At 49.9% G+C, this 23,554-nt stretch overlaps 1 protein-coding gene across 1 annotated transcript in view; it reads left to right on the top strand.

Annotated features, from left to right (window-relative positions):
• Positions 1–14,860: 14,860 nt before the first annotated feature.
• Positions 14,861–23,554, top strand: part of LOC128685582 (sporozoite surface protein 2-like) — a 35,465-nt gene continuing 26,771 nt past the window's right edge. The window contains exon 1 of the mRNA XM_070088001.1: positions 14,861–14,998. Within this exon, the coding sequence (XP_069944102.1) occupies positions 14,972–14,998 (27 nt within the window). The 5' untranslated portion in view covers positions 14,861–14,971. The remainder of the gene's footprint in view (positions 14,999–23,554) is intronic.

The following is a 23,554-nucleotide window of genomic DNA, read 5'->3' as shown; positions in this document are numbered from 1 at the left end:
TCACAAGATGAACACAGGGCGCTACCACTCACAAGATGAACACAGGGCGCTACCACTCACAAGATGAACACAGGTCGCTACCACTCACAAGAGGAAAACAGGTCGCTACCACTCACAAGATGAACACAGGTCGCTACCACTCACAAGATGAACATAGGGCGCTACCACTCACAAGATGAACACAGGTCGCTACCACTCACAAGATGAACATAGGGCGCTACCACTCACAAGATGAACACAGGTCGCTACCACTCACAAGATGAACACAGGTCGCTACCACTCACAAGATGAACATAGGGCGCTACCACTCACAAGATGAACACAGGTCGCTACCACTCACAAGATGAACACAGGGCGCTACCACTCACAAGATGAACACAGGGCGCTACCACTCACAAGATGAACACAGGGCGCTACCACTCACAAGATGAACACAGGGCGCTACCACTCACAAGATGAACACAGGTCGCTACCACTCACAAGATGAACACAGGGCGCTACCACTCACAAGATGAACACAGGTCGCTACCACTCACAAGATGAACACAGGGCGCTACCACTCACAAGATGAACACAGGGCGCTACCACTCACAAGATGAACACAGGTCGCTACCACTCACAAGAGGAACACAGGGCGCTACCACTCACAAGATGAACACAGGGCGCTACCACTCACAAGATGAACACAGGGCGCTACCACTCACAAGATGAACATAGGGCGCTACCACTCACAAGATGAACATAGGGCGCTACCACTCACAAGAGGAACACAGGTCGCTACCACTCACAAGATGAACATAGGGCGCTACCACTCACAAGAGGAACACAGGTCGCTACCACTCACAAGATGAACATAGGGCGCTACCACTCACAATATGAACACAGGGTGCTACCACTCACAAGATGAACACAGGTCGCTACCACTCACCAGAGGAACACATTGCGCTACCACTCACAAGATGAACATAGGGCGCTACCACTCACAAGAGGAACACAGGTCGCTACCACTCACAAGATGAACACAGGTCGCTACCACTCACCAGAGGAACACAGGGCGCTACCACTCACCAGAGGAACACAGGGCGCTACCACTCACCAGAGGAATACAGGGCGCTACCACTCACCAGAGGAACACACGGCGCTACCACTCACCAGAGGAATACAGGGCGCTACCACTCACCAGAGGAACACAGGGCGCTACCACTCACCAGAGGAACACAGGGCGCTACCACTCACCAGAGGAACACAGGGCGCTACCACTCACCAGAGGAATACAGGGCGCTACCACTCACCAGAGGAATACAGGGCGCTACCACTCACCAGAGGAATACAGGGCGCTACCACTCACCAGAGGAACACAGGGCGCTACCACTCACAAGATGAACATAGGGCGCTACCACTCACAAGATGAACACAGGGCGCTACCACTCACAAGATGAACATAGGGCGCTACCACTCACAAGATGAACACAGGGCGCTACCACTCACAAGATGAACACAGGGCGCTACCACTCACAAGATGAACACAGGGCGCTACCACTCACAAGATGAACACAGGGCGCTACCACTCACAAGATGAACACAGGGCGCTACCACTCACAAGAGGAACATACGGCGCTACCACTCACAAGATGAACATAGGGCGCTACCACTCACAAGATGAACACAGGGCGCTACCACTCACAAGATGAACACAGGGCGCTACCACTCACAAGATGAACACAGGGCGCTACCACTCACAAGATGAACACAGGGCGCTACCACTCACAAGATGAACACAGGGCGCTACCACTCACAAGAGGAACATAGGGCGCTACCACTCACAAGATGAACATAGGGCGCTACCACTCACAAGATGAACACAGGGCGCTACCACTCACAAGATGAACACAGGGCGCTACCACTCACAAGAGGAACATAGGGCGCTACCACTCACAAGATGAACACAGGGCGCTACCACTCACAAGATGAACACAGGGCGCTACCACTCACAAGATGAACACAGGGCGCTACCACTCACAAGATGAACACAGGGCGCTACCACTCACAAGATGAACACAGGGCGCTACCACTCACAAGATGAACACAGGGCGCTACCACTCACAAGATGAACATAGGGCGTTAACATTCACAAGATGAACACAGGGCGCTACCACTCACAAGATGAACACAGGGCGCTACCACTCACAAGATGAACATAGGGCGTTACCACTCACAAGATGAACACAGGGCGCTACCACTCACAAGATGAACATAGGGCGCTACCACTCACAAGATGAACACAGGGCGCTACCACTCACAAGATGAACACAGGGCGCTACCACTCACAAGATGAACACAGGGCGCTACCACTCACAAGAGGAACACAGGGCGCTACCACTCACAAGAGGAACACAGGGCGCTACCACTCACAAGATGAACACAGGGCGCTACCACTCACAAGATGAACATAGGGCGTTACCACTCACAAGATGAACACAGGGCGCTACCACTCACAAGATGAACATAGGGCGCTACCACTCACAAGATGAACACAGGGCGCTACCACTCACAAGATGAACACAGGGCGCTACCACTCACAAGATGAACACAGGGCGCTACCACTCACAAGAGGAACACAGGGCGCTACCACTCACAAGAGGAACACAGGGCGCTACCACTCACAAGATGAACACAGGGCGCTACCACTCACAAGAGGAACACAGGGCGCTACCACTCACAAGATGAACACAGGGCGCTACCACTCACAAGATGAACACAGGGCGCTACCACTCACAAGAGGAACACAGGGCGCTACCACTCACAAGAGGAACACAGGGCGCTACCACTCACAAGATGAACACAGGGCGCTACCACTCACAAGATGAACACAGGGCGCTACCACTCACAAGAGGAACACAGGGCGCTACCACTCACAAGATGAACACAGGGCGCTACCACTCACAAGATGAACACAGGGCGCTACCACTCACAAGAGGAACACAGGACGCTACCACTCACAAGATGAACATAGGGCGTTACCACTCACAAGATGAACACAGGGCGCTACCACTCACAAGATGAACACAGGGCGCTACCACTCACAAGATGAACATAGGGCGTTACCACTCACAAGATGAACACAGGGCGCTACCACTCACAAGATGAACACAGGGCGCTACCACTCACAAGAGGAACACAGGGCGCTACCACTCACAAGAGGAACACAGGGCGCTACCACTCACCAGAGGAACACAGGGCGCTACCACTCACAAGATGAACATATGGCGCTACCACTCACCAGAGGAACACAGGTCGCTACCACTCACAAGATGAACACAGGGCGCTACCACTCACAAGATGAACATAGGGCGCTACCACTCACAAGAGGAACACAGGGCGCTACCACTCACCAGAGGAACACAGGGCGCTACCACTCACCAGAGGAACACAGGGCGCTACCACTCACAAGATGAACATAGGGCGCTACCACTCACCAGAGGAACACAGGGCGCTACCACTCACAAGAGGAACACAGGGCGCTACCACTCACCAGAGGAACACAGGGCGCTACCACTCACAAGAGGAACACAGGGCGCTACCACTCACAAGAGGAACACAGGGCGCTACCACTCACCAGAGGAACACAGGGCGCTACCACTCACCAGAGGAACACAGGGCGCTACCACTCACAAGATGAACACAGGGCGCTACCACTCACAAGATGAACACAGGGCGCTACCACTCACAAGAGGAACACAGGGCGCTACCACTCACAAGAGGAACACAGGGCGCTACCACTCACAAGATGAACATAGGGCGCTACCACTCACAAGATGAACACAGGGCGCTACCACTCACAAGATGAACACAGGGCGCTACCACTCACCAGATGAACACAGGGCGCTACCACTCACAAGATGAACACAGGGCGCTACCACTCACAAGATGAACACAGGGCGCTACCACTCACAAGATGAACATAGGGCGCTACCACTCACAAGATGAACATAGGGCGCTACCACTCACAAGATGAACACAGGGCGCTACCACTCACAAGATGAACACAGGTCGCTACCACTCACAAGATGAACACAGGGCGCTACCACTCACAAGATGAACACAGGGCGCTACCACTCACAAGATGAACACAGGGCGCTACCACTCACAAGATGAACATAGGGCGCTACCACTCACAAGATGAACACAGGGCGCTACCACTCACAAGAGGAACACAGGGCGCTACCACTTACCAGAGGAACACAGGGCGCTACCACTCACAAGAGGAACACAGGGCGCTACCACTCACAAGAGGAACACAGGGCGCTACCACTCACCAGAGGAACACAGGGCGCTACCACTCACAAGAGGAACACAGGGCGCTACCACTCACAAGATGAACATAGGGCGCTACCACTCACAAGATGAACACAGGGCGCTACCACTCACAAGATGAACATAGGGCGCTACCACTCACAAGATGAACACAGGGCGCTACCACTCACAAGAGGAACACAGGGCGCTACCACTCACCAGAGGAACACAGGGCGCTACCACTCACAAGAGGAACACAGGGCGCTACCACTCACAAGAGGAACACAGGGCGCTACCACTCACCAGAGGAACACAGGGCGCTACCACTCACAAGAGGAACACAGGGCGCTACCACTCACAAGAGGAACACAGGGCGCTACCCTCACAAGAGGAACACAGGGCGCTACCACTCACAAGATGAACATAGGGCGCTACCACTCACAAGATGAACACAGGGCGCTACCACTCACAAGATGAACATAGGGCGCTACCACTCACAAGATGAACACAGGGCGCTACCACTCACAAGAGGAACACAGGGCGCTACCACTCACCAGAGGAACACAGGGCGCTACCACTCACAAGAGGAACACAGGGCGCTACCACTCACAAGAGGAACACAGGGCGCTACCACTCACCAGAGGAACACAGGGCGCTACCACTCACCAGAGGAACACAGGGCGCTACCACTCACAAGATGAACACAGGGCGCTACCACTCACAAGATGAACACAGGGCGCTACCACTCACAAGAGGAACACAGGGCGCTACCACTCACAAGAGGAACACAGGGCGCTACCACTCACAAGATGAACATAGGGCGCTACCACTCACAAGATGAACACAGGGCGCTACCACTCACAAGATGAACACAGGGCGCTACAACTCACCAGATGAACACAGGGCGCTACCACTCACAAGATGAACACAGGGCGCTACCACTCACAAGATGAACACAGGGCGCTACCACTCACAAGATGAACATAGGGCGCTACCACTCACAAGATGAACATAGGGCGCTACCACTCACAAAATGAACACAGGGCGCTACCACTCACAAGATGAACACAGGGCGCTACCACTCACAAGATGAACACAGGGCGCTACCACTCACAAGATGAACATAGGGCGCTACCACTCACAAGATGAACACAGGGCGCTACCACTCACAAGATGAACACAGGGCGCTACCACTCACAAGATGAACACAGGGCGCTACCACTCACCAGAGGAACACAGGGCGCTACCACTCACAAGATGAACACAGGGCGCTACCACTCACAAGAGGAACACAGGGCGCTACCACTCACCAGAGGAACACAGGGCGCTACCACTCACAAGAGGAACACAGGGCGCTACCACTCACAAGAATAACACAGGGCGCTACCACTCACAAGAGGAACACAGGGCGCTACCACTCACCAGAGGAACACAGGGCGCTACCACTCACAAGAGGAACACAGGGCGCTACCACTCACAAGAGGAACACAGGGCGCTACCACTCACCAGAGGAACACAGGGCGCTACCACTCACCAGAGGAACACAGGGCGCTACCACTCACAAGATGAACACAGGGCGCTACCACTCACAAGATGAACACAGGGCGCTACCACTCACAAGAGGAACACAGGGCGCTACCACTCACAAGAGGAACACAGGGCGCTACCACTCACAAGATGAACATAGGGCGCTACCACTCACAAGATGAACACAGGGCGCTACCACTCACAAGATGAACACAGGGCGCTACCACTCACCAGATGAACACAGGGCGCTACCACTCACAAGATGAACACAGGGCGCTACCACTCACAAGATGAACATAGGGCGCTACCACTCACAAGATGAACATAGGGCGCTACCACTCACAAGATGAACACAGGGCGCTACCACTCACAAGATGAACACAGGGCGCTACCACTCACAAGATGAACACAGGGCGCTACCACTCACAAGTTGAACACAGGGCGCTACCACTCACAAGAGGAACACAGGGCGCTACCACTCACAAGAGGAACACAGGGCGCTACCACTCACAAGATGAACATAGGGCGCTACCACTCACAAGATGAACACAGGGCGCTACCACTCACAAGATGAACACAGGGCGCTACCACTCACCAGATGAACACAGGGCGCTACCACTCACAAGATGAACACAGGGCGCTACCACTCACAAGATGAACATAGGGCGCTACCACTCACAAGATGAACATAGGGCGCTACCACTCACAAGATGAACACAGGGCGCTACCACTCACAAGATGAACACAGGGCGCTACCACTCACAAGATGAACACAGGGCGCTACCACTCACAAGTTGAACACAGGGCGCTACCACTCACAAGATGAACACAGGGCGCTACCACTCACAAGATGAACATAGGGCGCTACCACTCACAAGATGAACACAGGGCGCTACCACTCACAAGATGAACACAGGGCGCTACCACTCACAAGATGAACACAGGGCGCTACCACTCACCAGAGGAACACAGGGCGCTACCACTCACAAGATGAACACAGGGCGCTACCACTCACAAGATGAACACAGGGCGCTACCACTCACAAGATGAACACAGGGCGCTACCACTCACAAGATGAACACAGGGCGCTACCACTCACAAGATGAACACAGGGCGCTACCACTCACAAGATGAACATAGGGCGCTACCACTCACAAGATGAACACAGGGCGCTACCACTCACAAGATGAACACAGGGCGCTACCACTCACAAGATGAACACAGGGCGCTACCACTCACAAGATGAACACAGGGCGCTACCACTCACAAGATGAACACAGGGCGCTACCACTCACAAGATGAACACAGGGCGCTACCACTCACAAGATGAACACAGGGCGCTACCACTCACAAGATGAACACAGGGCGCTACCACTCACAAGATGAACACAGGGCGCTACCACTCACAAGATGAACACAGGGCGCTACCACTCACAAGATGAACATAGGGCGCTACCACTCACAAGATGAACACAGGGCGCTACCACTCACCAGATGAACACAGGGCGCTACCACTCACAAGATGAACACAGGGCGCTACCACTCACAAGATGAACACAGGGCGCTACCACTCACCAGATGAACACAGGGCGCTACCACTCACAAGATGAACATAGGGCGCTACCACTCACAAGATGAACACAGGGCGCTACCACTCACCAGATGAACACAGGGCGCTACCACTCACAAGATGAACACAGGGCGCTACCACTCACCAGATGAACACAGGGCGCTACCACTCACAAGATGAACACAGGGCGCTACCACTCACAAGATGAACACAGGGCGCTACCACTCACCAGATGAACACAGGGCGCTACCACTCACAAGATGAACACAGGGCGCTACCACTCACCAGATGAACACAGGGCGCTACCACTCACAAGATGATCACAGGGCGCTACCACTCACAAGATGAACACAGGGCGCTACCACTCACAAGATGAACACAGGGCGCTACCACTCACAAGATGAACACAGGGCGCTACCACTCACAAGATGAACACAGGGCGCTACCACTCACAAGATGAACACAGGGCGCTACCACTCACAAGATGAACACAGGGCGCTACCACTCACAAGATGAACACAGGGCGCTACCACTCACAAGAGGAACACAGGACGCTACCACTCACCAGATGAACACAGGGCGCTACCACTCACAAGATGAACACAGGGCGCTACCACTCACCAGATGAACACAGGACGCTACCACTCACCAGATGAACACAGGGCGCTACCACTCACAAGATGAACACAGGACGCTACCACTCACAAGATGAACACAGGGCGCTACCACTCACCAGATGAACATAGGGCGCTACCACTCACAAGATGAACACAGGGCGCTACCACTCACAAGATGAACATAGGGCGCTACCACTCACAAGATGAACACAGGGCGCTACCACTCACAAGATGAACATAGGGCGCTACCACTCACAAGATGAACACAGGGCGCTACCACTCACAAGATGAACACAGGGCGCTACCACTCACAAGATGAACACAGGGCGCTACCACTCACAAGATGAACACAGGGCGCTACCACTCACAAGATGAACACAGGGCGCTACCACTCACCAGAGGAACACAGGGCGCTACCACTCACCAGAGGAACACAGGGCGCTACCACTCACCAGAGGAACACAGGGCGCTACCACTCACCAGAGGAACACAGGGCGCTACCACTCACAAGATGAACACAGGGCGCTACCACTCACCAGAGGAACACAGGGCGCTACCACTCACCAGAGGAACACAGGGCGCTACCACTCACCAGAGGAACACAGGGCGCTACCACTCACCAGAGGAACACAGGGCGCTACCACTCACCAGAGGAACACAGGGCGCTACCACTCACAAGATGAACACAGGGCGCTACCACTCACCAGAGGAACACAGGGCGCTACCACTCACCAGAGGAACACAGGGCGCTACCACTCACCAGAGGAACACAGGGCGCTACCACTCACCAGAGGAACACAGGGCGCTACCACTCACCAGAGGAACACAGGGCGCTACCACTCACAAGATGAACACAGGGCGCTACCACTCACAAGATGAACACAGGGCGCTACCACTCACAAGATGAACACAGGGCGCTACCACTCACAAGATGAACACAGGGCGCTACCACTCACCAGAGGAACACAGGGCGCTACCACTCACCAGAGGAACACAGGGCGCTACCACTCACCAGAGGAACACAGGGCGCTACCACTCACCAGAGGAACACAGGGCGCTACCACTCACCAGAGGAACACAGGGCGCTACCACTCACCAGAGGAACACAGGGCGCTACCACTCACAAGATGAACACAGGGCGCTACCACTCACAAGATGAACACAGGGCGCTACCACTCACAAGATGAACGCAGGGCGCTACCACTCACCAGAGGAACACAGGGCGCTACCACTCACCAGAGGAACACAGGGCGCTACCACTCACAAGTTGAACACAGGGCGCTACCACTCACAAGATGAACACAGGGCGCTACCACTCACAAGATGAACACAGGGCGCTACCACTCACCAGAGGAACACAGGGCGCTACCACTCACCAGAGGAACACAGGGTGCGTAATACACTAGCCACTCAGGCGGCACAAAGTAAAAAAACAAATAAAAGCGGTAGTTAAGTTGTCCCGTTACTCAAGAGAAACTTATGCCCCAGGTTGACCTGGCGGACACCCGGCTCTAAACCCACCCTGTTCACAAGCACTCCCAGATTATATTGGCACACACACACACACACACACACACACACACACACACACACACACACACACACACACACACACACACACACACACACACAGAACAGCAGGAGGCCAAGGCAAGAGTATGATGAGAGTAATGAAGTGATGGTTGACACACTGGGTGCAGTGACAAGAAGGGCTCATGCGAGCAATGCAATGCTCCTGATCATGGGTGACTTCAACCACAAGGAAATCGACTGGGAGAACTTGGAGCCACATGGGGGCCAAGAAACGTGGAGGGCTAAGATGATGGAGGTGGTACTGGAAAACGTCTTGTACCAACACGTAAGGGACACTACCAGAGAGAGAGGAGAACATGAACCAGCGAGACTGGACCTAGTATTCACCTTGAGTAGTGCAGATATTGACGACATCACATACGAAAAACCCCTTGGGGCCAGAGGTCATGTGGTCTAAAGATTCGAATACACAGTAGAGTTACAAGTGGAGGGAGAAGCAGGAAAAGCCAGACGAATAAAGCCAAACTACAAGAAAGGGGACTACGCCGGTAATGAAAAACTTCCCGAACGGGGCTCAGTGGGACAGAGAGCTGACAGGGAAGTCAGTAAACGAGATGATAGAAAATGTGACAACAATATGCAAGGAAGCTGAGGAGAGGTTTGTACCCAAGGGTAACAGTAATAATATAAAAGCCAGGATGAGCCCTTGGTTCACCCAAAGGTGCAGGGAGGCCAAAACCAAGTGTGCTAAGAAAGGGAAGAAGTATAGAAGGCGAAGGACCCAGGAGAATAAGGAGAACAGTCGTAGAGCCAGAAATGAATATGCACAGGTAAGAAGGGAGGCCCAAAGACAATATGAAAATGACATAGCAGCGAAAGCCAAATCTGACCCAAAGCTGTTGTACAGCCACATCAGGAGGAAAACAACAGTCAAGGACCAGGTAATCAGACTAAGGAAGGAAGGAGGAAAGATCACAAGAAACGACCACGAAGTATGTGAGGAACTCAACATGAGATTCAAAGAAGTGTTCACAGATGAGACAGAAGGAACTCCAGAAGGACAGATAGGTGGGGTACACCACCAAGTGTTGGACACAATACATACAACTGAGGAAGAAGTGAAGAGGCTGCTGAGCGAGCTAGACACCTCAAAGGCGATGGGGCCGGATAACATCTCACCATGGGTCCTGAGAGAGGGAGCAGAGGTGCTATGTGTACCCCTAACAACAATATTCAACACATCTGTCAAAACAGGGAGATTGCCTGAGGCATGGAAGACAGCAAATGTAGTTCCAATTTTTAAAAAAAGAGACAGACAAGAAGCACTAAACTAAAGACCAGTGTCACTGACATGTATAGTATGCAAAGTCATGGAGAAGATTATCAGAAGAGTGGTGGAACACCTAGAAAGGAATGAGCTTATCAACAGCAGCCAACACGGTTTCAGGGATGGGAAATCCTGTGTCACAAACCTACTGGAGTTCTATGGCAGGGTGACAGAAGTAAGACAAGAAAGAGAGGGGTGGGTAGAATGCATTTTCTTGGACTGTAAGAAGGCGTTTGACACAGTTCCACACAGGAGATTAGTGTAAAAACTGGAGGACCAAGCAGGGATAACAGGGAAGGCACTATAATGGATCAGGGAATACCTGTCAGGAAGACAGCAACGAGTCATGGTACGTGGCGAGGTGTCAGAGTGGGCGCCTGTGACGAGTGGGGTTCCACAATGGTCAGTCCTAAGACCGGTGCTGTTTCTGGTATTTGTGAACGACATGACGGAAGGAATACACTCCGAAGTGTCCCTGTTTGCAGATGATGTGAAGTTGATGAGAAGAGTTCATTCGATCGAAAACCAGGCAGAAATACAAAGGGATCTGGACAGGCTGCAGACCTGGTCCAGCAACTGGCTCCTGGAGTTCAATCCCACCAAGTGCAAAGTCATGAGGATTGGGGAAGGGCAAAGAAGACCGCAGACGGAGTACAGTCTAGGGGGCCAGAGACTACAAACATCACTCAAGGAAAAAGATCTTGGGGTGAGTATAACACCAGGCACATCTCCTGAAGCGCACATCAACCAAATAACTGCCGCAGCATATGGGCGCCTGGCAAACCTCAGAACAGCATTCCGACATCTTAATAAGGAATCGTTCAGGACCCTGTACACCGTGTACGTTAGGCCCATATTGGAGTATGCGGCACCAGTTTGGAACCCACACCTAGCCAAGCATGTAAAGAACTAGAGAAAGTGGAAAGGTTTGCAACAAGACTAGTCCCAGAGTTAAGAGGTATGTCCTATGAGGAGAGGTTAAGGGAAATCAATCTGACGACACTGGAGGACAGGAGAGATAGGGGGGACATGATAACGACTTACAAAATACTGAGAGGAATTGACAAGGTGGACAAAGACAGGATGTTCCAGAGACTGGACACAGCAACACGGGGACACAGTTGGAAGCTGAAGACACAGATGAATCAAAGGGATGTTAGGAAGTATTTCTTCAGCCACAGAGTAGTCAGGAAGTGGAATAGTTTGGGAAGCGATGTAGTGGAGGCAGGATCCATACATAGCTTTAAGCAGAGGTACGATAAAGCTCATGGTTCAGGGAGAGTGACCTAGTAGCGACCAGTGAAGAGGCGGGGCCAGGAGCTTGGACTCGACCCCTGCAACCTCAACTAGGTGAGAACTAGGTGAGTACACACACACACACACACAAAAAAAAAAAAAAAAAAAAAAAAAAAAATAAATCCGTAGGGGTAATTCAGCAGTAACTGGTGTAACAAGCTGGTCACCCGACGAGGGTGAAAGGGGTCATTAATTAATTATGCACATAACCTGTTCACCACAAGTCTAAAATTCGTTAATACCACAAACAGGGACTTGAGTAAACCCTTAGCATATATATACAGACATACACCTCTGGGTGTGTATATCCTTTGCGCCCCACAGTTAACCACAGTGTCGACCTAGTACACCACGGATAGCGAGAGAGTTTATTTAGGGACAGGTACACATAAGTACAAATATCATACGTAGAGCAAATTACCTAGGATAACTCCCAAAAAGAGTCAGTGACATATTTCTATTGGAGTATTGCCTCTCCACTGAGTTACAATAACCACTCCAAGAAAACTTAAAAAAAATATCATCGAATCAGCGAATAATGAAGAATTATAACAGTAAACAGCGATACGTGTGATAGTAACATTTAAAGATGCATCAGAAATTATAGGTATTGTAAACATTAATTCCCTTAAAAAAAAATTGGTATACAGGCTAAAATTATTATTATTATTATAATCAAGGGGAAGCGCTAAACCCGGAGGATTATACAGCGCCTGGGGGGGGGGATGTGGAAGGCATTCAGGCTTAATTCGGGGAACTGGAGCACAGATCCAATTCCCTAAATCAAGAGCCCCTCACCAACATCAAGGAACCTTCCTTGAGGGGATACAGGCTAAAAGGATGTTATTCTATTACAGTTAATTTTAAGGCACCAACCCCATGTAGGATATACTACCCCCTCCCCCCGGATGCCACCCAGAACAGATGGTTTACACCTAGGTACCTACTGACTGCAACATGAACAGAATTCTCAGAACTCGCAGGATAATACGCAAATAAAACTTTGAACGATTTACACACAAACATGAGCAGTGAATATATATACAAAGTGGTCAGCGTTGAGAACATAATTGTGATCAGATCTATCTAAAGTTCATTACCTTTGTAACTTCAGTTATCAACACTTGAGGGCCCATAATGGGTCCAGGTACAGCTGTAATATTTTGACTACCGCCCACAGGATGGGTATGGGGAGCATAATAATTAAACAAACTGAGAACCCAGAATTCTGAGTACTCTGCCCACCTGCCTCCCCTCAGTGGCTGTGCCTTCATGTTGGTGGGGGAGGGGGGGCTCTTGTTCCAAGGAACTGAACTTATCCTCCCCTTCCTTGGATCGAATCTGAATGCCTCCCTTTTTCCCTATGGGTTTAGCGATTTCGTCTTATTAAAATTTAAAGGAATTACCGGCCTGCCAGCTTGCCCACCCTCCTGCCTGCCTGTGCCCATACGTCTATCAGCTTGCCCACCCTCCTGCCTGCCTGTGCCCATACGTCTATCAGCTTGCCCACCCTCCTGCCTGCCTGTGCCCATACGTCTATCAGCTTGCCCACCCTCCTGCCTGCCTGTGCCCATACGTCTATCAGCTTGCCCACCCTCCTGCCTGCCTGTGCCCATACGTCTATCAGCTTGCCCACCCTCCTGCCTGCCTGTGCCCATACGTCTATCAGCTTGCCCACCCTCCTGCCTGCCTGTGCCCATACGTCTATCAGCTTGCCCACCCTCCTGCTTGCCTGTGCCCATACGTCTATCAGCTTGCCCACCCTCCTGCCTGCCTGTGCCCATACGTCTATCAGCTTGCCCACCCTCCTGCCTGCCTGTGCCCATACGTCTATCAGCTTGCCCACCCTCCTGCCTGCCTGTGCCCATACGTCTATCAGCTTGCCCACCCTCCTGCTTGCCTGTGCCCATACGTCTATCAGCTTGCCCACCCTCCTGCCTGCCTGTGCCCATACGTCTATCAGCTTGCCCACCCTCCTGCCTGCCTGTGCCCATACGTCTATCAGCTTGCCCACCCTCCTGCCTGCCTGTGTACATACGTCTACCAGCTTGCCCACCCTCCTGCCTGCCTGTGTCCATACGTCTACCAGCTTGCCCACCCTCCTGCCTGCCTGTGTACATACGTCTACCAGCTTGCCCACCCTCCTGCCTGCCTGTGTACATACGTCTACCAGTTTGCCCGCCCGCTTGCTCGCCTGCCAGACAGGCTGCCTATCCGCTCGCCGGGCTGGTTCCGTCTATCTGTCCGCTTGCCCGACTGTCTGCCCGGTTTTCTATTCATTTGTTCGTTCGTCCGCCTGCTCGCCTACCTGTCTATCCGCAGCTCTATTATTAGAATCATGGGGAGCGCTAAACTCGTAGGATTATACAGCCCGCAGCCCTATCCGCCCGCCATCTTGCTTACCAATCACACAGGCTGCGTGTCCGCTCGCCTGAATGCTTGTCTGTCTGTCTACTTCCTCGATCGCCTGCCTGCTTGCTTCTAATCGCTCTTCCGTTCGCCTGCCTGTCCGCAGCCCTATTCGCCTGCCTGCCTGTCTATCTGGAGCTTTATCCGCTCGCCCATTCAGCTTGCCTGCCTATCTCTGTCCGTCCGCCTGCCTGCCTGTCTGCCAGCTTGCCTACCCATTTGTCTGTCTGCCTCCTTCACTCCCTGGCTCTCCACATACCTGTACTGTTCCAACATGCACCTTCTGCTGTACCACCAGAGGGCTCGCAGTACCTGCTCCTCCCGCGGCCGCAGTGAAAGTGCGGTATATATGTGAAGTGAGTGTGTGAGGCGGCAGCAGTGTGGGTGTAAGCGACGATCATGGCACCCTGGACACCATTCTTGACGGTCAGTCTTTCTAACTATCCTCTTACACCTGTCCAGCCACCTACCACCATCATCCACCACCATTCACCTTCCACCACCATCCACCTACCACATCCATCCACCTACCACCATCCACCATCATCCATCTACCACCATCATCCACCACCATCCATCTACCATCATCATCCACCACCATCCATCTACCACCACCATCCACCTTCCACCATCATCCACCACCATCCATCTACCACCACCATCCACCTTCCACCATCATCCACCACCATCCATCTACCACCACCATCCACCTTCCACCATCATCCACCACCATCCATCTACCACCATCTTCCACCTTCCACCATCATCCACCACCATCCATCTACCACCATCATCCATCTACCACCATCATCCACCTTCCACCATCATCCACCTTCCATCACTACACACATTACACTAAAAATTACTTTAGTTCAACCTGTTTCTTAAATCATTCAGAAGTGGACGCACATAGACGCGTTAGAAAACGTACGTCGATGCAAGAACACGAATATACATACACTGTTGAAGGGCTCTTGATCCAAGGAGCAGGAATTGCCCTCCTCCTCCCTCTAGGATTAAACCTGGTTACCTCCCGTTGCCTGGACATGGTATGACACCGCAACGGGTTTAGCGCTTTCCAATGACAACACAACATTGTACTCAATTTGCAAAGACTAAGTTGATTGTGAAATCGTGAATTTCGTTACCGAGTTGCTTAGAGGGTATGTATACCAAGAGGTATACATCTCTGTATACAAAATGAGTCTACCTTATACACAGACAGACAGTCCTCGATGACGCACTGACTCTCTTGGGTTATCTTGGTTATCGGGGTTAAAAATTCGAACAAATCTTAGCTTTTATTACTCGGAATCCACACAGAAAAAATTTCTCCTACAGCTGTCCCTGTAGTGTCACTTACTGTAGTTACCTGTAGTCGATTCCAGGGGTCATCGCCCCCGCGATGACCCCTGGAATCGACTACGGGTAGGTACAGTAAGTGACATTAGAAGGACAGCTATAGTAGAAGTTTTTTCTGTGTGGATTCCGAGTAATAAAAGCTAAGATTTGTTCGAATTGGTAGACCATCCTACTGGTAGACCATCCTACTGGAAGACCATCTTATTGGTAGATCATCCTACTGGTAGACCATCCTACTGGAAGACCATCTTATTGGTAGATCATCCTACTGGTAGACCATCCTACTGGTAGACCATCCTACTGGTAGACCATCCTACTGGAAGACCATCTTATTGGTAGATCATCCTACTGGTAGACCATCCTACTGGTAGACCATCCTATTGGTAGACCACCCTACTGGAAGACCATCCTACTGGTAGACCATCCTATTGGTAGACCACCCTACTGGAAGACCATCCTATTGGTAGCCCATCCTATTGGTAGACCAGCCTATTGGTAGACCATCCTATTGTTAGACTATCCTATTGTTAGACCATCCTATTGGTAGACCATCTTATTGGTAGATCATCCTATTGGTAGACCATCTTATTGGTAGATCATCCTACTGGTAGACCATCCTATTGGTAGACCATCTTATTGGCAGACCATCCTATTGGTAGACCATCCTATTGGTAGACCATCCTATTGGTAGACCATCTTATTGGCAGACCATCCTATTGGTAGACCATCCTATTGGTAGACCATCCTATTGGTAGACCATCTTATTGGCAGACCATCCTATTGGTAGACCATCCTATTGGTAGACCATCCTATTGGTAAACCATCCTATTGGTAGACCACCCTACTGGAAGACCATCCTATTGGTAGACCACCCTACTAGTAAACCATCCTATTGGTAGACCATCAACCAGGAATCCTGGTTGATGGTCTACCTATAGGAGGTTTACATCTCTCAGTCCTTGATGGTGGTGAGGGGTTCTTGACTTAAGGGATTGGACTTATTCTTTCTTTGGCTCGAATCTGAGTGCTTCGCACTCCTCTAGGCGCTATAGGACCCCTACAGCTTTAGCGCTCCCTCATGAATAATAATACGATGTTGACATTATTAGTAGTAGTATATGGGAAACGATAAACCTGTACGGGTTGTACAGCGCCTATGGAAGTGGGGGAGTAATCATGTTTGTTTCAAGGGAAGGGTAATACAAAGTCCTCGAATCAAGAGCCCTTCAATATCAAGGCACACCCTTGAAGTGAATGGGACACACATACAGCAGGGGAATGGGAGGTAATCAGGTTTAATACGAGGAAGGCGAGAAATGGTTCCAATTCCACCAACATCAAGGCCCTCTCCCTCCGAAGGATGAACAATCATCCCAATTAGAGAATAAAGAGGAGAATGAAACAGTAGTAGAGAATCTTTAAGGGGCACGTAAGTACCCTTGTCTTTTAATATTTTCATTTTCCACTATAATCTACCTTGTCCATAATTACTATGGAAAAATAAGCATATTATTAGAGGACGGGGGAATTTACGTGCCTCTTAAGTATGATTTCTGTGTGACTTATCATCTTAGACCTGAGAACACACAACACTGCCTTCACACAAGCTACAAACCTCCCTGGAAGTGGTGGGCCTCGAGGTGAGCACACTTCCTAACATTTCGCCCGTGGCTTGGTTGATAGAGCACTTAGCTTACATACTGTCTGTGGTTCGATCCCGACACGGGTAGAAACGTTGGGCATGTTTCCTTACACCTGCTGCCCCAGTTCACCTAGCAGTAAGTAGGTACCTGGGTGTTAGTTGACTGTTGTGGGTCGCATCTTGGGAGACAAGATTAAAGGATCCCACTGGAAATAAGAGTCCCAGATGACGCGCTGACTTTACTGTGTTATCCTGCGTGGCTACCCTTCCTTTACCGTTGCCTTTAATGAGCTCCGAGAGTTTTTCTACTCCCGAAGTCCGGCCATGAGCCGGATTATCTGGCGCTTGCTTGGTCAACAAGACTGTTGCAGCTGGTGGCCCGCTGAACTACATATCCATCACAACCTGGTTGATCTGACACTTGGTGAAGATACTCATCCAGTTTCCTCTGGAAGACTTCTATACTTATCCCAGTAGTGTTTCTATCTTCTGGTAATATGTTGAATGGTCTGGGGCCAGGGATGTTGATACAGTGTTCCCTTATTGTGCCCACTGCATTTCTGCTTTCCACTGGGTTTATTTTGCACTTCCTCCTATATATCTCACTCCAGTATGTTGTTACGGCAAGTGTGCATATTTAGGACAAGGCTGTCAAGTACTTTCCAGGTATATATTAAAAATCCGAACAAAATCGCTGCAGTAAACGCAGAACTGCCAAATTTACGGGCAGTTTACAGGAACATCAACAAGGAAGCATTCACAACCTTATACTGGTACACGGCAAGACAAGCTCATCTTGGAGTACGCAGCGCCAGTGTGGGCAAGTTAGGCTCATCTTGGAGTACGCAGCGCCAGTGTGTGCAAGTTAGGCTCATCTTGGAGTACGCAGCGCCAGTGTGGGCAAGTTAGGCTCATCTTGGAGTACGCAGCGCCAGTGTGGGCAAGTTAGGCTCATCTTGGAGTACGCAGCGCCAGTGTGGGCAAGTTAGGCTCATCTTGGAGTACGCAGCGCCAGTGTGGGTAAGTTAGGCTCATCTTGGAGTACGCAGCGCCAGTGTGGGCAAGTTAGGCTCATCCTGGAGTACGCAGCGCCAGTGTGGGCAAGTTAGGCTCATCTTGGAGTACGCAGCGCCAGTGTGGGCAAGTTAGGCTCATCTTGGAGTACGCAGCGCCAGTGTGGGTAAGTTAGGCTCATCTTGGAGTATGTAGCGCCAGTGTGGGCAAGTCAGGCTCATCTTGGGGCATGCAGCGCCAGTGTGGGCAAGTTAGGCTCATCTTGGAGTATGTAGCGCCAGTGTGGGCAAGATAGGCTCATCTTGGGGCACGCAGCGCCAGTGTGGGTAAGTCAGGCTCATCTTGGGGTATGCTGCGCCAGTGTGGGCAAGATAGACTCATCTTGGGGTACGCAGCGCCAGTGTGGGTAAGTCAGGCTCATCTTGGGGTATGCAGCGCCAGTGTGGGCAAGTCAGGCTCATCTTGGGGTATGCAGCGCCAGTGTGGGCAAGATAGGCTCATCTTGGGGTACGCAGCGCCAGTGTGGAATCCGCGTCTGGTAAGATAAGATAAGATAAGATAAGATTTCGTTCGGATTTTTAACCCCGGAGGGTTAGCCACCCAGGATAACCCAAGAAAGTCAGTGCGTCATCGAGGACTGTCTAACTTATTTCCATTGGGGTCCTTAATCTTGTCCCCCAGGATGCGACCCACACCAGTCGACTAACACCCAGGTACCTATTTGCTGCTAGGTGAACAGGACAACAGGTGTAAGGAAACGTGTCGGAATTTCCACCCGCCGGGAATCGAACCCGGGCCCTCCGTGTGTGAAGCGGGAGTTTTAGCCACCAGACCACCGGGCCACCGGTAATGCACGCAAAGGGGTATGAAATATGATGAGTGGCTATAGGAGCTGAAGCTGACGACACTAGAGGACATAAGAACCAGAGGTGATATAATTACGACGTTCAGAATAATGAGAGGAATTGAGAGGGCGGACAGGGAGTGTGTTTGAGAGGCGGGTCTCGGGTTCACGAGGTCACAATTGGAAGTTTAAAGGCACAGACGAGCCATAGGGATGTTAGGAAATACTTCTGCCTTAGAGTGGACAGGAAGTGGAACTACCCAGAGGCAGAATAGGTATGATAGAGCTCACGCAGCCAGGAGTGAAACCAGTAACAGCCAACAGAGAGGGGCCAGGAGATGAGACTCGACCCCTGCAACCACAATTAAGTGAGTACACTCAGTGGTGTCATTCAGGTGTGGACCACACAACACTGCCTTCTCCGGTGCTGTAATTATCATTTATTATACTCTACTAACATTATTTTTGGTCAGTGTGAGGCAACGATGACAAGATTCTCAAAATTATTACATTGACTCGTGGATTATGAAATGTTGGTAGAAAGTGACTATATAACCTATAAGGGTTTAGCACATTTTTTTTAATATAATATTGAAACAGGTTCAAATTCTGTTGACGGCGACCTTACTTGAATCCATTAGACTAACGTGTCCCCACTTGACGCCCATTACAAGTGTTTGCAATAAAGCTAACAGGATTCTCGGCTTCATATCAAGAATCACAGCTTCACACATCTTCGATAAGGCCTCATTTACATTATGATGCTCATTGTGGAAATAAGCTGAAAAAAAGAACGATGACGTTGATCCCATGTGTCAACAATCTATCCTACGAAGATATACTGAAGGCACTGAATGTGCACTCTCTGGAAAGATGTAGAAGTAGGGAGGATGTGAAGTGTACAAATGGAAAAAAGGAATAAGGGATATATAAATAACGTGTTGAAAGAATCTGACCAAGATATGATCTGCAGCAACAGATTCAAATTAAGTAAATTTAGGTTTAGGAAGGATGTAGGGAAGTACTGATTTGGCACTGGAGTTGTAGATGAGTGGAAGAAACTCGCAAGCAGAATCACTGAAAGAAAACTTTGGGTAGCTTTAAGATTGGACGGGTATACAAATGGCTGTATACCTGGAGTATACCTGGAGAGAGTTCCGGGTGTCAACGCCCCCGCCGCCCGGTCTGTGACCAGGCTTCATGGCTATGTGATAAATGATTTAAAAACCGACAAGTTGAAGACTGAGACACTTATGTAACATATGGGAATCTTTATTGAGGAAACGTTTCGTCACACAGTGGCTTCACCAGTCCAATACAGATCAGATCTGCACTGGACTGATGTAGCCACTGTGTGGCAAAACGTTTCCTCAGTAAAGATTCCCATATGTTGCATGTCTCATGGCTAATGTTGGGTGTGAGTTAGACCTGCCTAGCTTGGACCACTAGGACTACTGTAGCGTTCCTTCATTATGTCTTGTGATCCATGCAAGGGGACGGTACCTCAAATTCATTATTCCTTCACAAGTATCACTCGCCCCTCCCCAGCCTCTCCCTCCAACAATGTCTGGACAAAGAAAGTCTGTATCTGCGCTCCAATATGAACTGCCACAAAGAAACTTTAATGTGTATCTACGACGTTTAAGAGTTTTTAAGCTAACTTACAGGAGCAAATATACATTTTACTCGGGCAAAGAGATTAATTTTAAAATTTATTGCAATGTTAAAATCAAGATTACATCGTACTTGTATATAATTCTCTATTTCTCGCAGTATATGCAAATATTTTTTGACGCCAGATAAACGTCAATGTATTGTTTATTGGCCAACTTTCTAAACAAATACATATTTTAATTATCTCTGAACTATTTCCCTGTATATTGTGATAATGATCTTGAATGTTCCAAAACTGAGACTGGTGCATTGTAGGGGGTGGCAGCGACAACCACAGTGTAGTGGTGGTACTGTGTTGATGTACACTACTGCTACCACTACACGTGTACACTACAGCTACCACTACACATGTACACTACTGCTACCACTACACATGTACACTACTGCTACCACTACACGTGTACACTACTGCTACCACTACACATGTACACTACTGCTACCACTACACATGTACACTACTGCTACCACTACACGTGTACACTACTGCTACCACTACACATGTACACTACTGCTACCACTACACATGTACACTACTGCTACCACTACACGTGTACACTACTGCTACCACTACACGTGTACACTACTGCTACCACTACACGTGTACACTACTGCTACCACTACACATGTACACTACTGGTACCACTACACATGTACACTACTGGTACCACTACACATGTACACTACTACTACCACTACACGTGTACACTACTGCTACCACTACACATGTACACTACTGCTACCACTACACATGTACACTACTGCTACCACTACACATGTACACTACTGCTACCAGTACACATGTACACTACTGCTACCACTACACATGTACACTACTGCTACCACTACACATGTACACTACTGCTACCACTACACATGTACACTACTACTACCACTACACATGTACACTACTGCTACCACTACACATGTACACTTCTGCTACCACTACACATGTACACTACTGCTACCACTACACGTGTACACTACTGCTACCACTACACATGTACACTACTGCTACCACTACACATGTACACTACTGCTACCACTACTCATGTACACTACTGCTACCACCACTCATGTACACTACTGCTACCACTACACATGTACACTACTGCTACCACCACTCATGTACACTACTACTACCACTACACATGTACACTACTGCTACCACTACACATGTACACTACTGCTACCACTACACATGTACACTACTGCTACCACTACACATGTGCACTACTACTACCACTACACATGTACACTACTGCTACCACCACTCATGTACACTACTACTACCACTACACATGTACACTACTGCTACCACCACTCATGTACACTACTACTACCACTACACATGTACACTACTGCTACCACTACACATGTACACTACTGCTACCACTACACGTGTACACTACTGCTACCACTACACATGTACACTACTGCTACCACTACACATGTACACTACTACTACCACTACACATGTACACTACTACTACCACTACACATGTACACTACTACTACCACTACACATGTACACTACTACTACCACTACACATGTACACTACTGCTACCACTACACATGTACACTACTACTACCACTACACATGTACACTACTACTACCACTACACATGTACACTACTACTACCACTACACATGTACACTACTGCTACCACTACACATGTACACTACTACTACCACTACACATGTACACTACTACTACCACTACACATGTACACTTCTGCTACCACTACACATGTACACTTCTGCTACCACTACACATGTGCACTACTACTACCACTACACATGTACACTACTACTACCACTACATATGTACACTACTGCTACCACCACACATGTACACTACTGCTACCACCACACATGTACACTACTACTACCACTACACATGTACACTTCTGCTACCACTACACATGTACACTACTGCTACCACTACACATGTACACTACTGCTACCACTACACATGTACACTACTGCTACCACTACACATGTACACTACTGTTACCACTACACATGTACACTACTGCTACCACTACACATGTACACTACTACTACCACTACACATGTACACTACTGCTACCACCACACATGTACACTACTGCTACCACTACACATGTACACTACTGCTACCACTACACATGTACACTACTGCTACCACTACACATGTACACTACTGCTACCACTACACATGTACACTACTGCTACCACTACACATGTACACTACTGCTACCACTACACATGTACACTACTGTTACCACTACACATGTACACTACTGCTACCACTACACATGTACACTACTACTACCACTACACATGTACACTACTGCTACCACCACACATGTACACTACTGCTACCACTACACATGTACACTACTGCTACCACTACACATGTACACTACTGCTACCACTACACATGTACACTACTGCTACCACTAC

Source organism: Cherax quadricarinatus, chromosome 23 (genome assembly GCF_038502225.1).
Source record: "Cherax quadricarinatus isolate ZL_2023a chromosome 23, ASM3850222v1, whole genome shotgun sequence".
NCBI classification, from domain to species: Eukaryota; Metazoa; Arthropoda; class Malacostraca; order Decapoda; family Parastacidae; genus Cherax; species Cherax quadricarinatus.
The sequence above is the reverse complement of the archived record's forward strand: the minus strand, read 5'-3'. Positions and strand labels throughout refer to the sequence as shown.